The sequence below is a fragment of the Enhydra lutris genome, unplaced genomic scaffold, assembly GCF_002288905.1.
Source record: "Enhydra lutris kenyoni isolate GAN:26980312 unplaced genomic scaffold, ASM228890v2 scaffoldscaffold39, whole genome shotgun sequence".
Lineage (NCBI taxonomy): Eukaryota > Metazoa > Chordata > Mammalia > Carnivora > Mustelidae > Enhydra > Enhydra lutris.
The window spans coordinates 18163840-18182487 of NW_019154123.1; the positions used below are offsets into that span (position 1 = coordinate 18163840).

General features: G+C 43.5%; 1 protein-coding gene across 1 annotated transcript in view; it reads left to right on the top strand.

Annotated features, from left to right (window-relative positions):
* LOC111154967 (EPH receptor B1) overlaps window positions 1–18648 on the top strand; it is a 288290-nt gene that overhangs the window by 230504 nt on the left and 39138 nt on the right. The window contains exons 11-12 of the mRNA XM_022514925.1: window positions 2401–2648; window positions 10393–10608. Coding sequence (XP_022370633.1) covers window positions 2401–2648; window positions 10393–10608 — 464 coding nt within the window. The remainder of the gene's footprint in view (window positions 1–2400; window positions 2649–10392; window positions 10609–18648) is intronic.

An 18648-nucleotide genomic window follows, 5' to 3' on the forward strand; every position in this document is an offset into this window, starting at 1 on the left:
ACACATACTATATGCAAACACATATACACACATATCTGACAGGTCCCCTGCTGTGCAGTACCTTTAAAAAAACTTTTACTCAGTTGAACAACAAAAGTAATGCTCGTTGTAACCATTCAAATAACATAAACAGCATTAGATTAAGTTGATTGGCTTTATTTCCCCACTCTTATTCCCAACCTTGAAGGGCAACCGTTTTTAAAAAGAATCTGAAGTTAAAAATAAATTTTATGTAGATTTTTCCCATTGTGTTCCTTTTTTTTTTTTTTTTTTAAGATTTTAATTAGTTATTTGAGAAAGAGTGAGAGAGCACAGAGGCAGAGGGAGAAGCAGGCTCCCCGCTGAGCAGGGAGCCCAAAGTGGGACTTCATCCTGGGACCCTGGGATCATGACCTGAGCTGAAGGCAGAGGCTTAATGACTGAGGCACCCAGGCGTGCCCTCCCCGTTGTTTTTCTTCTACACACACTGCATTTGGGTACATACTGCGTTCACATTCTGTAGCTTTTTTCCCTTTTCTTCTTCAATGAACAAGACAGTGTGGACATCTTTTGAAGTCAGTGCGTGTGACTCATCTACTAGTTTTCCGTAGCTCCTGGTATTCCACAGGATGGATGTGTCATTTTCCAGCCGTTCCCTGGCTATGGGCCTATAGTGTTTTGCTGTAGAAGAAGATGCTGCAGTGAATAGTCTTTTATAAAAATTTAAATACTGGTACTTCTACTTTTTTGGTTAGAGGAGTCTCCACCAGGTCATAACCCAAGAGCAGACAAAGCAGAAGCAAACAGGGAACAGTAAATATGCTCTCCCCACTTTGATGGGCACGCCTCCCCATACCAGGGACCACAGTGGGCACTATAAGCTAGGAACATGAACGAGACTCCATCTGACTTCAAGCAGTTCGGCAAAGCAGCATGTGATTCCTTTCGAAACCAGTGTCACACATGGTCTGTGTCCTCAGGTCCGCATTGAACTCATCCTTATGGTGCTTGCGCCAACCTCTGCTCCAGCCCTAGCTTCCGATCGATCTCCCAGACTCTGGAGCAGTTTCACGCAAGAAACCCTTTCCTGCAGCTCCCTTCCAGTGACTTCCACAGCAGAAAACAAAGGGAATTCCCAACCGAACCACAGAGGGGATGTTACCTTGCTTTTCTAATTCGGCCTGTCATTGATCTGCCCCCGGTTTGCACCATCGTTTTCCTTTGGAAGCTGAAGGTGAAAGAGAAGGTCCCCCCAGCAGAAAGCTGTCGGGCCCCATCTCCCGTCAGGCCTTTGCCACACATGTCAGTGACACGCTTCCGAGTAGGCCTGAACCGCTTCACGTGAAAGAACTCAAGTTACGAAGCCAGGGGAGATCATAGAACAGCTCTTGAAAGCACATTTAAGAGGATTCAACAGATTTTGTAAAGCAGCTATGAAACAGTGCCACCGAAATTGCTTTTACTCTGGGTCATGGTCCCGCACAAATGTTGAAATGCTGTGGCACGCGTGGAGGTGTGCTGCTCATGTTCGCTCAGAGAAACCATGGCCTGTCCAGCTGCCGGGGGCGCAGAGAGCCATTGGCTTCCAGCTTCCCTGCCTTCAGGACCTGCCTCACCTTTCCCTGCAGAGGCCAGCTTTTCCTGGCAGCCTCGGGCAGTGACTGAGCATGGTGGGGAGGCTGGAGCCTGGGCCTTCCTGACATGGGTACTCTGTACTCTGGAGTGGCCCAGGGGTGGAGGAAACGGACAGTCCCACAGCAGCCAGGGTGGCATGGCGATCTGGAGCTCTTTTTATCCATGCCTGCTTCCTCCTTTCTTTTCATAAGGTCAGGTTTGCGTCATGATTTGGGAGTCTGGCCAGTCCTGCTCCCTCCTCTTCGATCCTGCACGGTGTCTGCTAACTTCCCTTCCTGACTTCTCAGGGTCTGCTTTCTGCGCGACCCAGTAGACGCAGAAGCTTTCAGGGCAGTGTAGGAACATACATGTTATCCATCTCATTCAGAGCACGAAAGAACCTGAACATATCCCCCTGGCCCCTGGATGTTCTTGCGCCAGGCTCTGCTAAAAATGAATTATGGTCTGCCAAAGTGAAACTGACCGTTTCATTTCAATTATTCAGCTGGGACACAAATGAAAAATCAAACGCGAGGAAAAACAAACTCACGTAGACTCTGAAATTCCATTGTAGTTACCTGAACTATTTTGAAGAACTGAGGCAAGGAACTTATTGTAGTGTAACCTCTGTGTTTGCTGTGAACTGATCGGGGCCAGGATACCGTAGTTACAATGGGAGAACACTGTTTCCATCTCTATCACTTCCACCACAATTCCACTCTGAGCGCCACTGTGCTCACCACTATTGTGCCCTTGTGGTTCCACAGACTGAGAAGGAGATGGGTAATGATTGCATTCTTGTTGCAGGGGAGTTTGGAGAGGTGTACAAGGGGCGTCTGAAACTCCCAGGCAAGAGGGAAATCTACGTGGCCATCAAGACACTGAAGGCTGGGTACTCAGAGAAGCAGCGTCGGGACTTTCTGAGTGAGGCCAGCATCATGGGTCAGTTTGACCATCCCAACATCATCCGCCTAGAAGGCGTGGTCACCAAGAGTCGGCCGGTCATGATCATCACGGAGTTCATGGAGAACGGTGCTTTGGATTCTTTCCTCAGGGTAAGAGCGGCTCGGGGGGCATGGACGGCATGTCGGATGCAGGGAGCGGGTGTCTGCATTAGGATAGCCTGCCACTTAGGAATTGCCCGATGAAATGTGGATGGGCGTTGGAGATGGTAGCGGGGTTGACGGATTTGTTCCTAAAAGCATAGAACAAGAGGAGCCTGTGGACCCCTCAGTAGGAGGAGAGCGTGGAGTAGGGCCTCGATAAATGCTTGTTGGATGGATGACTATGAATGAATAGAGGCGAGTGAAGAATGGCCATGGGCACCTGCATGAATCACGGAGATTGAGGAGACTCTCAGCGCCTGTAATGCAACTGTGTGACTCCTGCAGACACCAGTGGCCGTCGTTGCCTTTCCCCAGCACTGTCCACCCAGCCTGTTCCCTTCATTCGCAGCTCAGAGATAAAACAGGCTGCCCTTTCCGAAGCCTGGGCCACCCACCCTCGAAGGTGGTGTTCCTGGGTGGGAGAGGAAGAGACTGTCACAAGCATTCACAGGTCTTCTCTGGGCTTGACTCCAAATCAGCCTGCGGCAGAGGTGTGGGGGTCCTCGAGGCCTATGGCTGGGAGATGTGTAAATGGTCATTGTCAATCATGCTCACATGGAACCACACTCGAACCACTTGCCTTTCTGTGGGACATCAGAGTGACTCAGCTGGGGTGGTGAGGACGGCCACGATGCCGGTGTCTGGGGAGTGGCAGCTGGTGGAACAGAGCCCAGCCAGCAAGTCCTGCCTTGGACCAAAGCCTCAGCTGGGGACTAGGGGCAGACTGAGAGCAGAGGGTACATGGGCAGCATCTCAATGGGGCAGGGTCTACTGAGCAAGGACTTGAGGATAATACCAAGTGGCAGGCTATGTTTGTCACCAAAGCTACTGAACAGTGGCTGTGGCTGCAGATCAAAGGATCATTCAGATATTTGGTCTTGAAATATTCATGGGGTGACTCTGTGGTCACGCCCTCTCCTGGGTTCTGGGCCTATAGACATGAAAGGGACATTGCTCTGATGCTAAGTAACAAGTCACCCAAGATTTCAGTGACTCACCACAATTTATTTTGTTTATGAATCTGCAATCTGGGCTCGTTGGGGACATCTCTGTTCCATGCGGTATCAGCTGGGGCAGTTCAAGATCCGGGACCTGGAATCATCCAAAGTCTCGCTCACTCATCTGTCTGGCAGCTGATGCTGGCTGTCTGCTGGCGTCTCTCCGGGTGGGCGGCTTGCTCTTCCTCACAGTGAGCTGCGTCCCAAGAACGAATGTCCCATGAGAAGAAGGCAGAAGATGGACCACTTTTGTAACTTAGCTTCAAATCCCACAGTACCCTTCCACCATTGTGACGGGCTGCCCAGATTCGGGGTGGGCGGAAAAGGGCCCCACATTTTGATGGGGACAATAACATGATGTCATTTTACACATAAGAGATGGGAGGTCCTGTTGTCCCCATCTTAGAGACTACAGCATGCCCCAGCGGTCCCTTCTCTGGGGACCCTAGTGCCCCAAGCGTCCAGCAGTCATCTGCCTGGATTCTTTATGTTTCCATGTGTGGTGTGAAGAGGTATCATGAGCCAAGAAGAATGGAAATCTTCCTGCAGGAGCCAGGAAAGGCTTTAAAGAGGACAGGGAATTAACTGATACTGGAGACTGAGGGGGAGAGGAAGCAGGCAGGTACAATGGAACAACTGAGCAGTATGTTCAAAGGCCAGAGCCAGCATGGCCTAGCTCTGTAGTGACTCAGGGCCGAGGGCCTGCAGCGTGGAGGAGCTTGTCTGGAAGCTGCATTTGCCCAGACTGAAGCTACTTGAGCAGGGCAAGCACACACTTTTGCCTCCTCTGGGTGCATAGGCAGTAGTGGCTTATTTCTGGTGGGGGGCATGGGATGACAATGGGTGGGGCCAGTGTACATTGCCTAGTATGGCCTCCTTGAGGGTATGGCTTAACGTCCTTTATTCTGAACACCCCCCCTTCCCTCTGAGTACCTAACCCAGGAAGCACCTGATAAATGTTGGTTGAGTGAAAAACATGAAAAGCCATTTCTGGCACCAGAGTGTTTGGGCATAGCAAGAGAAATGGAGTCTTCCTGAGTGTACGTGGTCTCTCGTTCTTATAGCCAGACCCCTAACGTCAGAGTGGGGTATAGACCATGCTTTCTGGGGGCATTAATTCGTAATCAGAGATCTCATGAAGACAGCCAAATAAAAGTGAATAGCAGACAATGTTAGGAGAAAAAGTATTTTCTAGAACCAGCCTCCAGACCTTTTTAGGAGCCATTTATTTCCTACAAGTCACCTGACTGTACTTCACCGAGTCACAACATGACTTGAGGACTGTGATCAGACTCTCTCCCTGGAACGTACAGGGGAACGAGGAGATTTGTTCCTAGGAGGCTGCAGAAAATCAAAACCCCGCACAGACGCTCCACACGTCCTTCCAGGTGGGGCCCAGGACATGCGGGCAGGTCGGACACCAGGATTTTTCATGATGATGAGGCCCAGGTGGTGGAGAAGAGCCAGAGGCGAGTGAGGAATGCAGGGAAATGGAGGGTAAGGGATGGCAAGGAAGGAACGGCCAGAGCAGGCAGCGCCAGGAGGAGAGGGGAAATGAAGCGTTTCTGACTCCTCGCACAGCATGGAGGCAGGTAATCTATAAATCTAATTTCAGCCTTACTACCAAACCCTGGAGCATAGCAACATTAATTGATGTATCTGCTGCTTGGTAAAATTGAAAAGTAGGTCATCAGTGCAGTTCTGCAGGGCCCATCTTCTGGGAAGTAGTGTAATTTTAGGATCACCATTCAGAGAAGAAAGGAAAAGAGTTTGTGCAACTGACTGCCCCTCCCCCCGCAACCAAACTGGTCGTGGTGATTTACACTGGACATGGCAGCTTTGGAGAGTGGCTGCAGCTCTGGCTCCAGGTCAGTGTCCGAGAGGCTGTGGGTTTCGGGGATCCAGTGAGCACATTGGACGTGGCTTTTCATCACCCACGCGCTGCCCCTCTCTCATTGCAGGACATAGAATCCTTACTTTCTGGAAGGATTAGAAGCATTATTATTTTTTAACTGCATGTTCAGTAGGTTCTTTATTGTACATTTTTGAAAATATCTGCACCATGGATTATGTAACATGCAAGTCCATAATTAAACATTTCCTTCTTGGCTCCCCAAACTTAAGAGGATTCAATGTGGTGGCTCCTGTATGGTCGTAGGAGCAGCCCCTGTGGCCCTCATCAGTGTCCTTCCCATGTCATAGCCTTGCTTGGCCTTGTGGTCACTGCTGGTTCATCCACAGGTGGTCATAACTGGGAGACTCTTAGAAGCTACTGAGCAATGTCAAATGTGGACATTTCTTATCAGGGAGGCTCACTCATAGGCTGGAGCTAGATGACCATAAGCCGGAGGTCAGGAAGAAAATACCAGATTGGATGCCCCAAGACCTCAGTTCTGCTTAGGGCTCCATTGTGAGTCACCTGGTGGCATTGAGCAAATCTGTTAACTCAATTTCCCAGTCTATAAACTAAATGCTTTGAGCTGGATGATCTTGAAAGATAGGTCTCTTACAGTTAAAAAAAAAAAAAAATCTATGACTCATTCTCTTCAAACAAATCAAATAAGGGTTTCATTTCCTGAAGTGGATTTGTCAATGAAAGTTGAAATACCTAAATCCTTCCAGCCTAATAAAAGGACCAGCAAGTGGCTTCAGTGAATTTGCTGGAAAGCAATTTCAGCAGAAAGCACTTCACGAAGGAAAGAAAGTTTAAATGACTTCACCCAGGCCTGTATTTTTTTTCTCTGTATGGTGTTTTTACCATCTGATCAGCGTGGAGGCTGATCCTCTTCCAAAGTCACCAAGAAAACATGGTCTTGTTTCTCTTTGGATGCTGGTGTTCCTAACTTTCAAAGTTCTTCTTGGGGAGTTACAACCATGAACTGAACATAAAACAGTTGAACACGGCAGGCGATCTTCATGTGTTTATATCTTTAAATTTTGCCAAAATCATGAACTCAACAGGCACCATCCTGTCTTACCGTGATACGTGATTCCTCTGCAGGTTCTGAAGGAAATGTGTAGCCCTTGCAAAGTCAGCATATTCCATGGAAAAGACCCCATATGGGAGTTAAAAGATTCAAATCAGAGTAGCATATTTGAGGTACACATGCCTCTACTTTCTGTTGCTGTGACCATGGCAGACATCAATAATCAATCATGTCACTTTTTGCTGCAAAGCTTATATGCAGCTTTCTTCTCCACACATTTGAGGAAGTCATTACCATCAGAGATGGAAAGCCAGTGGAGAAGTAATTTACTATTCTGGACTTGTTTTAAGTCAAAGCCACATAGAGTGATTTAGGCCTGATCAGTTACACTTTCTGGACTTCCTTTATCTCCTCTGCAAAGCAATAGACTATCCCCTGCCTCGCACAAAGGAGGATCAAAATGTATTCCATTAAGTGTGACTTGCCATTTAAATGTCAAGAAATGGAAGAAATTGTGTTTGTTCATTAACTGATCCAAATGTCCAGCCTGCATCATGAGGCCACAATAGCCCAATCGTCCACTATTACAGTTGGGGTGTGGACTATTGGGGGTTCTACTACAGATGCCAACCCATTGAGCTCAGAATGCACTGCAGGTGAGGTTCTCCTATGGTGATGTCCTAGGATGTCTCCAAAACACACCAGGAAGCTGTGGGAACCTGGAGTATTGGCCCCAGGTGTCCTCCATTCCTCTCACCAGCTGTCTGAGTACATGGGCCAGCTGGTTTGTGAGACATTCTGGCCTAGTTGATAATACCAGCAAACCTTGCTGCTGTCTTAGGATTTACAGGCACCGAGCCAAGCCCTTTCACATGTATTGTCCCACTTAACTTCACCAAAATCCTATGAAGAATGGACACCGTGTACTTGTTTTACAGGTGTGGGAATGACGGCTCTGGAAGTTAAGTGACTTGCCCAAGGGCATCCAGCCAATGAGGGGCAGAGCCTGGACCCTAGGCTGGGTCTGTCTCCAAAGCTTGGACTTTTCACCACTTCTCGGCCTTTGTCGACCCCAGAAACTCTAAGGGTGACTGATCTAAATATTAAAACAAATCAGATAGTAAAGCTGTTCCATGTTGCTTAAATGATTTAAAGTAGAAACAGACATATTGCCGCACATTCTTTCATTATTTCTTCTCCCAGAGTTGTTTACAATCACCACCAGTCCCCTCCCCAAAATCTATCTACAAGCTGGCTTCTTTTGGGAGACATTCATTTTTAACCACATTGTTGTCTACACTTACAGAGAGGAAGTAACAAACTGAATTGGAAAAATATGACCCTTGTGACTCTCAGCTGAGATACATTTTCTAATATACGGAAGTTGCATGACAACTTTCTGGGGAGGCGGGTCCCCAGAGATCTACTTAGAGAAAATGAATGGTGCTAGCAAGAGCCTGGCTAAGTTCTCGAGGAGGTGTTGATTGAAGTTCATTAGTGAGAAGGAGGATTCGCACCGCTCATGGCCCATCCAGCTCTCGCAGATGGGCACCATGTGCCGAACACCAGGCAGACTTTCCAAAAAAGCAGATCTGCACTTCCTTTTGGAGTTGGTTAGAAGAAAATATTGCAGAGAGAGCATTCCAGGCAGGCTGAGAGGGGGTTAAGGTTTGAGTTAGAAGCAGCCTAGAACCTGGGGTGTGTTGATCCTGGTGTGCTGGGGGCTTCTCCTCTCGTGGGTGTTTCAGGAAGAAGTGGAGGGAGGTCAGGTGGCTCGCTCTAGCAGATCCAGCGGCAGGACCCTGGGACGCAAACCCAGGCTTACAATCTTGCAGGAGGAAGTCTTCAACATTTGTACTATGATGGCTAGACTTTTTGATGGCTGGGGTTTTCTCTAATAACCAAGGTATCTTTGCAATCTTTCCTTTTTCCTTATTGATTGTTGCATAGAAAATGCTTACGTAGAAGCGCATGCATATTTAAGTGAGGTAGCGTGTGCGAGTGCCTTGTGTACCAACTCACAGGCAGCAGGTGCTCCCTAAATGGGAGCTGTGCCCACCATCTCTGCTTTCTGTGTTTCACCTGAGGGCACTGGGGAGTGGCTGCCTTGCCCTGTGTCCAGCCATACCTAGAGCAGACCCAGGGCGTTCCATCTGCTCCCACCCCTCCCCCAGTCAAAGCATCTCAGTGCCTGGGCCATGCTTTGCTTACAGAATACAACTTAGAGCCCTTTGGAAGAACAGCTGGGCCTGGACAAGAAGAGAAAATGTGTTGTTGGCAGCATGGGGACCAATGATATTATCAGTGGGTGCAGAAACCAAGACTCAGGGACTTTGGGGAGGCAGGAGGAAGGCTGATTCATTCACTGAGGTTTGTCATCAAACCATGAAGGAGAGCAGCCCCCCAGGAGATGGTGAGCCCATCGATGATGGGAGAGAGAGCAGCACTGCCGGTTGGCCTGAGGAGGAGAAGCCCCAGCTCCCATTCACTAAGAGGGTCCACATGCCAGACACTGTGTCTGTGCTTCTCTTGCCACTGACCCCTTTGCGGTGGGTGTGGTTATCCCAATGTCAAGGTTGACAGCTCTGGTAGGACCCAAGGAAGACACCTTAAGCATTTAATTCTGGAAACAGAGTGAGATGGAGGAGTCATAAATTGAGCATATATTTATTGAACTTTTTCTATTTACATTAAAGTTCTTAGCCCTGGGAGCACTCTGGTGCCCACAAGAGAGAGGGTCTTGTCTTCAAAGAGCTTAGTGTCAAGCATCAGATACAGGCAGATGTGCACACACACACGCCCCGAAACTTGTGATGTATGCTAAGAAGAAAAATAAGAGCATGCCCTGGGGCACCTGGGTGTCTCAGTCAGATAAGCATCCAACTCTTGATTTTTCGGCTCAGGTCATGATCTCAGAGACATGAGCTCCAGTTCTGTGTCGGGCTCTGTGCTCAGCAAGGAGTCTGCTTGAGATTTTTTTCTCTCTCCCTTCTCCCTCTGCCGCTCCTCCCTCAAATAGATAAATCTTTAAAAAAAAAAAAAAAAAAAAGAACATGCACTAAAGACAGTGAAATAGAAAGTGCTAGTTATATTTGGAGCAAGGGAATAGTTATGGAGACATTGTCTCTGAAGAAGGGACACTTAAAGGGACACCTGAAGGCAGGTAGGTGTTGATTGTGGGGAAGAGCAGCAGGGATGGCATGTGTAGGGGTCCTAAGGCAGGAAGAGCTTGGCTTAGGAAAAGACTAAGAGGTCACCAGTCACTGTGGCTGGCAGGTGAGGCAGTGGCTGATCCCTCGGGGTCCCATGGGCCCTGCGAGGGAATTTGGAGCTTTTCCTTAATGCAATGGGAAGCTGTTAGAGAGCTCGAAGCCAGGGAGTGGCATGGCCTGATTTATGTCTTGCAAAGATGGCTCTAGCCACTGTGTAGAGAATGGATTGGGAGGGGGCAGGTGCGGGGAGGCTGTTACAGGTGATGGATGATGGTGACTTGGTTAGAAGGGAGGCAGTGGAGATCGAGAGGCATGGATGGCTTTGAGATGTAATTTGGAGATGGAATCGACAGGGCTTGGCAAGGAGGAGAAAGCAGAGAGTTCAAGGAGAGGGATGCGGGTGAGAGTGGGAGGGAGTGGGGGAGGGAGAAGGGCACAGTGAGCAGCATGGCCGGTCACAGACAGAGGCTAACAAGCAGCAGGGCTATGGTACTTCGGCTTCTGCTTAACCACTGAAGCCCATCTTGATGCCAATGCCCTTTGCATCTTGTTACAGCAAAACGATGGACAGTTCACAGTGATCCAACTGGTGGGGATGCTCAGGGGTATTGCCGCGGGCATGAAATACCTGGCCGAGATGAACTATGTGCATCGAGACCTGGCTGCTAGGAACATCCTGGTCAACAGTAACCTGGTGTGCAAGGTATCCGACTTTGGCCTTTCCCGCTACCTCCAGGATGACACCTCAGACCCCACCTACACCAGCTCCTTGGTGAGTCCTTCCTGGTATTCTCAGGTAAAAGCGTGGCATGAATAAAAAGTGGCTGCCCATGGCTGGGCTAGTGACCTGTGGCAGGGCACACTGGGAGGGGCTGGGACCTGAACTTATCTCTCCACTGGGGGAGGTGGGTGCCAGATGGAGAAACAGCTGCAGCTGGTTGTGAGGCAAGCATCTGGGTATAGACTGTAAGGAAGGGTCAGGGTGTTCCTTGGCCAATGGAAAAAGAACATTCTGGAACAGGTGATGTGGGGGAATCCAGGCATTAGATGGTGGCATCAGAGACATCCATCAGCAGAAGTAGGTGCTGATGGGGTTGGGTTCTGTGTTACCAGGCAGACCCTTGGTGCCCTCCTCTTCTCCCTCCCTACTGCTTCCAGACAGTTTGAAGACAGACATCTACATGATGGTTCCTCTTACATTTGCGCTTCCTGCCCAGCTTCCTCCTCCACAGCCCAAGCAGCTCTGGTCACTTATGGCCAGCACCTAGTTCACACAGTTCCAGTCAGAAACTGTAACAGGTCCAAAGCCAAGCTCCTGGTTTACTCCATTTCCCTCCCCAGTCTCTGCATCTCTGTGGTTGCACCAACTCATCTCATGACTGAAATTTGAGAAACAGCCTCAATTGCTTTATGCCTCACCATCCACATCCAATCCCTCCACAACTCCCATAGTTTAATAGGCTTAAATAAAATCTGCCCCTTTCTTTCCTTTGCTACAGTCCCCACCCTATTCCAAAGCACTGGTCTCTTTCACCTGGTCCCTTCTATAGGTTCCTAACTGGTCTCCCTGGTTTCCTCTCGTCTCTTTACGTCCACTCCCAATATATTATAAAAATAAAAACAATACAGAGAAGTAAAGGGGAAAAAAGTAACCAAGAAATCACAATTGCCCTGAATCAGGGGTCAATAAGCTTTTCCTTCAAGGCCAGATAGTAAAAATTTTAGGCTTTGTTGGCCAAGAGGCAACACCGAGGATATTACGTAGATTAATATATAACCATTTAAAATATAATCCTTTAAAAAGGTATAAATACCATTCTTAGCTCATGGGCTACAAAAATTCAGGTGACCAGACCAGAGTTTACCAACCCGTGTCCCAAAGCATCAATTTTAATAATTAGGTGCATCTCTTATCACACTTCTCTCATTGTTCAAAATGTGAAAATTTTTATTTTGTAAAAATGGGATCATACTAAGCTCATTATTCTGTCCTGCATGTCTGATGGGCATTCTTCCTGCCCAGCTGCTTTTCTAAAAGTCTGTGAACATTTACACTCTGCCAGGAATGTATGGTGCCCATCTTCCAACAACCTTACCAGCAGCAAAGGTGATCAATCTTTAAAAACTTCCCAAAGATGAAAAATTATACTTCATCGTGTTTAAGTTTGCATTTTCTTTTTTTTTTAATTATTCATTTACTTTTTAAATTTCTTTTCAGTGTTCCAGAATTCATTGTTTATGCACCACACCCAGTGCTCCATGCGATACGTGCCCTCCTTAATACCAACCACCAGGCTCAAGTTTGCATTTTCAACTGGTGCTAGGGATACTACTTTACTATCTTTTCACACGGTTGCTAGAATACATGTTTCCTCTTCTGTTAATTACCTATACACGTTTTTACCTATTTTTCTATTGGGTTGTTTGTCAGTTTCTTAGAAATTTGTAGGAAGTCTTTTTATATTAGGGATGTTAACCCTTTGTCTCCACATATGATACAATTAGTTCCCCTCCCCCCCCCCATCTGTTGTTCTTTTGCTATTGTTGATGATATCCTTTGGTTTCCAAAAGTAGTTAATATTCATATAGTCAATAAAATGCATCTTTTCTATGTCTTCTTGGGTTTTCTGGTTTATTTAAAAATTTCTCTCTATTGCAGGGTTATAAAGAGCTTCTTAAAGTTTTCTGTACTCTCTTACTGGAGGTTTTGCTCTATTATTTAAATATTAAATAAACCTGAAATTTCTTTTTCTCAAGGTCTTATTTTGAAGAGTTTCAAGCATACAGAGAGCTTGATAGAATTTACAGAGGGTAGCCATTGACCCACCACCTGGGTTTTAGAATTAGTATCTTGCTGGGTCTGATTTATTATATAACTATCAATCTGATCTGTCCCTCTGTCCATTCTTCATTCCATCCTGTCTTGTTGACACATTTCCAGATTTCATGCTACTGTTGGCCATCATTAAGTCTGTCTTTTTTGGAAAAATGTCTATTCAGATCCTTTAGCCATTTTTTGAAATCAGGTTGTTTGTTGTTGTTATTGAGTTACATTAGTTCTTTATATATTTTGGATATTAACCCCTTATTGGATATATGATTTGAAAATATCTTCTCCCATTCCATAGCCTGCCTTTTCATTTTGTCGATAGTGTCTTTTGCTGTGCGGAGACATTTTAGTTTGATGTGGTCCCATTTGTTTATTTCTGTTTTTGTGTCCCTTGCCTTTGACACCAGGTACAATACATAACATTGGTAAGATTAATGTTAAGGAGTTTACCATCGGTTTTCTTATAGGATTTCTATAGTTCTAGGTATTACATTGAACTCTTTAATCCATTTGGAGTGGATTTTTGTATATGGTATAAGATAATGGTTCAATTTCATTCTTTTGCATATAGCTGTCCAGTTTTCCCAACACCCTTTATTGAAGAGACTGTCCTTTCCTCATTGTATAGTCTTTGCTCCTTTGTTATAAATTACTTACCAGGTAGGCATGGGTTTATCTCTAGGCTCTCTATTCTGTTTCTGTTTTTATGTTTTTTAATGCCAGTACACTACAGTTTGATTGCTTTAGGTTTGCAGTGTAGTTGGTAATCAAAGACTATTTTCTTCCTCAAGATTGTTTTAGCTCTCTGAGGCTTTGTGTGTGTCTGTGTGGTTCTATATAAATTTTAGAATAATTTGGTCTAGTTCTGTAAAAAATGCCATTGGAATTTTTATAGGGATTGCACTGAATCTGTAGATTGCTTTGGGTAGTATGGGCATTTTAACAATATTAAATCTTCTGACCTATGGGCATGGAATAGTTTCCCATGTATTTGTCTCATCTTCTGTTTCTTCATCAATCTCTTATAATTTTCATTGTACAGGTCCTTCACTTCTTTGGTTGAATTTATTCCTAAGTATTTTACTCTTTTTTGATGTGATTGTAAATGGGATTGTTTTCATGATTTTTCTTTCTGACAGTTTGTTATTAGTGTATAAAAATGCAACATATTTTTGTACATTAATTTTGAATCTTACAACTTTACTGAATTCATTTATTAGTTCTAATGGCTTTTTGGTGGAACACTTAGGGTTTTCTATATAAAGTATCATGTCATCTACAAATACAGTTTTACTTCTTCCTTTCCAATTTGGATGCCTCTTATTCCTTTTTCTTGCCTAATTCCACCAGCTAGGACTTCCAAAACTATGTTGAATAAAAATGAGAAGAGTTGGTATCCTTGTCTAATTTTCTTCTACGAAAAGTTTTCAGCTTTTCACTACTGGATATGATAATAGCCATGGGCTTGTTCACATATGGCCTTTATTATGGTGAAGTACATTCCCTCTATACCCAATTTGTTGAGAGTTTTCATCATAAATGATTATAGTTGTTGACTTTTGTCAAATGTTTTCTCTGTATCTACTGAGATGATGATATGATTTTATCCTTCATTTTGTTAATGCTGTGTATGATGTTGATTGACCTGTAGATGTTGAACCATCCTTGCATCTCTGGAATAAATCCTACTTGATCATAGTGTATGATTCTTTCAATGTATTGTTGAATTTAGTTTGCTAATATCTTGTTGAAGATTTTTGCATTCATCAGGGAAGGGGCACCTGGGTGACTAAACTGATTAAGCATCTGCCTTCAACTCAGGTCATGACCCCAGTGTCCTAAGATTGAGCCCCACATCAGGCTTTCTGCTCAATGGGACCTCTCTCTCTCTGCCTGACACTCTATCTGCTTGTTCTGTCTATCTCTCTCTGTGTCAAATAAATAAATAAAATATTTAATTAAAAATAATTGGGAATATTGGCTTGTAATGTTTTCTTTTTTTTTTTTTCTTTTCTTTTCTTTTCTTTTTTTTTAGTGGTGTCTTTGTCTGGGTTTTGTACAAGTGTAATGCCAGTGTCATAAATTGAGCTTAGAAGTGTTCCTTGAAATTTATTGAGAGTTTGAGAAGGATGGGTACTACATCTTCTTTGAATGGTTGGTAGAATTCACCAGTGAAACCATCTAGTCCAGCATTTATATTTGTTGGGAAGTTTTGATTACTGATACAATCTCCTTACTAGTAATCAGTCTATTCAGATTTTTCTATTTCTTCATGATTCAGTCTCAGAAGATGGTAAAGTCTATTTATTATTTTTTCTAGGTTTGTCCAATTTTTGGTGTATAATTATTCATAGCACTTTCTTATGACTTTTGTTTTCTGAGGTATGAGTTATAACTTCTTCTCTTTCATTTCTGATTTAACTTACTTGAGACCTCTCCCTTTTTTTCTTGGTGAGTCTAGTGAAAGATTTGTCAATTTTGCTTTTCAAAGAATCAGCTTTTAGTTTCATTGATATTTTCTATTGTCTTTTCAATCTCTATTTCATTTCTTTGTGCTCTGATCTTTATTATTTCCTTCCTTCTACTAGCAATGGGTTTCATTGGCTCTTTCCTATTTCCTTTAGGTGTAATGTTAAATTGTTTTTTGAGATTTCTCTTATTTCTGAATTTAGGCCTGTATTGCTATGAAATTCCCTCTTAGAACCACTTGTGCTGCATCCCAGAGATTTTTGGTAAGAAATGAAGAAATCTTAAGTGTACATCTATAGAGTTTTAACGAATGCATACGACAGTGTGACCCAAACTCCTGTCAAGATACAGAACATGGCCATCGCACTAGGAAGTTCCCTCGTAATCCTCCTCATTCCATTCTCAACCCTACCCATGCCCACAGGCAACCACTATTCTGATTCTTTTCTCAACCATAGGTTTGTGTTGCCTGTTCTAGAACTTCACATAAGTAGAATCAGACAGCATATGCTCTTGTCTGGCTGCAGTCTGTGAGATTCATTCATATTGTTGTGTCCAGCAATAGTTCCTATTTATTGTAGTGGTTCATTGTGTATCTATTCTTTTGTTGACAGGTACGTGGGCTATTCTCAAACTTGTTTTTGAATATGTATTAGGATATATATTTTTATCCTGTTTTCATACAGGTGAATAGATAATTATGTCAATACCGTGTATGAAATATATTGTCCATATTTTATTGAATCACTTACCATCCTTGTCATATGTTAAGTTGCATATATGAACTATGTTTTTTTTTTTTAAATTTAAATTCAATTCGCCAACATGTAGGACATCTATAAGTTTCACTGCAGAGTTCAGTGATTCATCAGTTGCATGAGCACTGGGTGAACTATGTTTTGATTCTCAATTTTGTTCCATCAATCTATTTCTTTATTCTATGCCGAACCATATTGTTCTGATTGTGATAACTTTGGTGCAAGTTTTACTACCTGTATTGTTTTGATTATAATAACTTTAGCAAAAGTTTTACTGTTCAGATAAAGTAAGTTATCCTTCATTATTCCTTAAAAAAATCTTTGTTGGCTATTCTCAAATACTTTTCTTTCATATGTAATTTAAAATCACTTTTTCCAATTCTAAAACATGCACTCACACACACACATACACTGACATTTGGACTTTGAATGGAACTTTATTCTACTTTTGAAAAGACTTGACATTTTAATGACTGTGAATCACCTAAATAATGATGTGAACCAAATATCTGTATATGCCTTATATTAAAAGTGTTTTAGGTAAAGGTTTCCCCACCTGATTTTCTTGTATACATTAGTTAGACCATTTGTTGTGGTTTTTGTTTTTCTTCTAAATGATGAAGCTTACCAACTCTAAGACGTAAGAGCTCTCAGGATTCTTCTCAGCCATTATGTTCACCTGCCTCACTATATTTATCATATTATTTCTCCAGGCTTTGCTTTTTACACAAAATAGAAACAAATAACATGTTTGCTGTTCAAACAATTTGTGTTTCTAGAAATACAAAGAATTTATTCATGTGGAAAGTATTTATTCAGCATCTACTATGTGCCAGTACTGCTCACAAGCTAGGGACAGAATCATGATCAAAAAGAGACATTGTTACCACTCAAACATCACTCACAAGTTACTGAGGAAAGGAGACTTTAGTCAGACACATATGCAAATAAGTGCATAATTATGAGTTCAGATAAGAGCTATTACATTCTGTGAGAACCTGAATAAAACAAAAAATAACAATATAATCTGACCATACCTAGCAGAGTTAAGGAGGGCTTTCAGAAGAGGAGATGGTGCTCCAGCAGAGATTTGAAGAATAAGTCACCTAAATGAAAGGAGTAGGTTAGAACACTGAGGGATATAAATAGCACATACAAAGGCCCTGTGGCAAGAGAGAAAATGGAACATTAGAGGAGCTCCAGGACCCCTATGCCTGGAATTTGGAAAAAGATGAAGAAAGTAGCCAAGAAGATCAGTGGCAGCCTCTTGGTCCCTTGTAATGGAATTTAGGGCCTTAGAGCAATGGGAAGTCATTCCAGGGCTGTGTATGTTTGTATGTGTGTGCATACATAGAGAGATCCACATGACACAAAGATGATGAATTTGCATTAAAAAAAATAATAACCTGGTTTTTCTCTTGCCTTTTCCTTCCAATCTCTTCTTTTCCCTTCTTTCAAAACAAAATGAAATTCTTTATTGACTTTCTTCCTTTAATATTTAACCAAAAGCCACTTGACAGGCCCAGTGAAGATAGATGTCTTGAATAAGGGAGGCATCCCTAGCAGCTACCTAGACCCACCCTTGAGGGAACTGGCAGCTCAGCAAGGTTGGGAAATTGACTATTTACAGGGAAACTGAGAAATATATTGGAGATAATGGGAGCTGTTGGAAAAGGAGGTACAAATCTGGAAAACATCAAAACTAGAATGAATTATGTGGTGTTGAATTGGAATTGAAGGCATTGGTGTGAACTTGCAGTTTTTAATATATAAGGAGGCAGAGGAAAAAAATGTAGGTGTAGAGTGCTTCAAAGCAATGACACCATGTATAATACAAGCACCTGTATATAGAACTTGCAAAATTGTTCCACAGGTTCCTGAGGCTCTGCTCATTATTTTCTCCAATTTTTCCTCTTTATTCCTTATAACTCTCTTTAAGTTCATTGATTCTTTCCTTTGCCATCTACATTTTGGTAAAATAAAGTTCCACTAGTGATTTTTTTTCTGATACCATCTTTTTTAGCCTTACAATTCCTTACTAATCTTTCTTTCATAGTTTCCAGTTCTCCACTGGGGTGTTTTATCATTTTATGCATCGTAAGCATATTTTCCTTACCTCACTGAGCATAACTATAACAGCTGTTTTAAAGCTGAGATTATCCTGAGGTTGTCATCTTTCTTTCCGATGAAAATGAGATGCATTTCCTTGGCTCTTTGTATGTCTAGTAGTTTTGGATTACATACATTATGAATGTTATGATGTAGAGACTCTAGGTGCTGTTACATTGATCCAAAGGGTATTGCTGTCTCTGATTTAACAGGAAATTAACTCGGTGAGATTCCACCTGCAAACTGTCATGTCTGCAGCAGGCAACAGCTCAGATCTCAGTTCCTGTGGTTTTCAATCTGTCTCATACATGCAAGATTCAGGGGTCAGCCAAGGAGTCAAGAAAAGTTCATATGCAGAATTTGGGATTCCCTCTTCCTGGCTTTATTTCCAGGGAGTCCCCCTGCCCAGCCTCCAACTCTCCAACCACCCTGATTATCCTGGGCTCCTTCCCTTCATTCCTCCACCCAAAAAGGGGGTGGGATTTTCAACTGGAGTTTTAGCCACAGGGCAGACCATCCTCAGACTAAAATTGCAAAAGTTGAAACACACCTTGTGCTGTTCAGTTGCTGGAAAGCTCAGATAGTTTTCCTTTACGTTTGTCCTCTTATTTCCCTTTCTTTTCTCTTCTATTTTGTTGTTACTCAC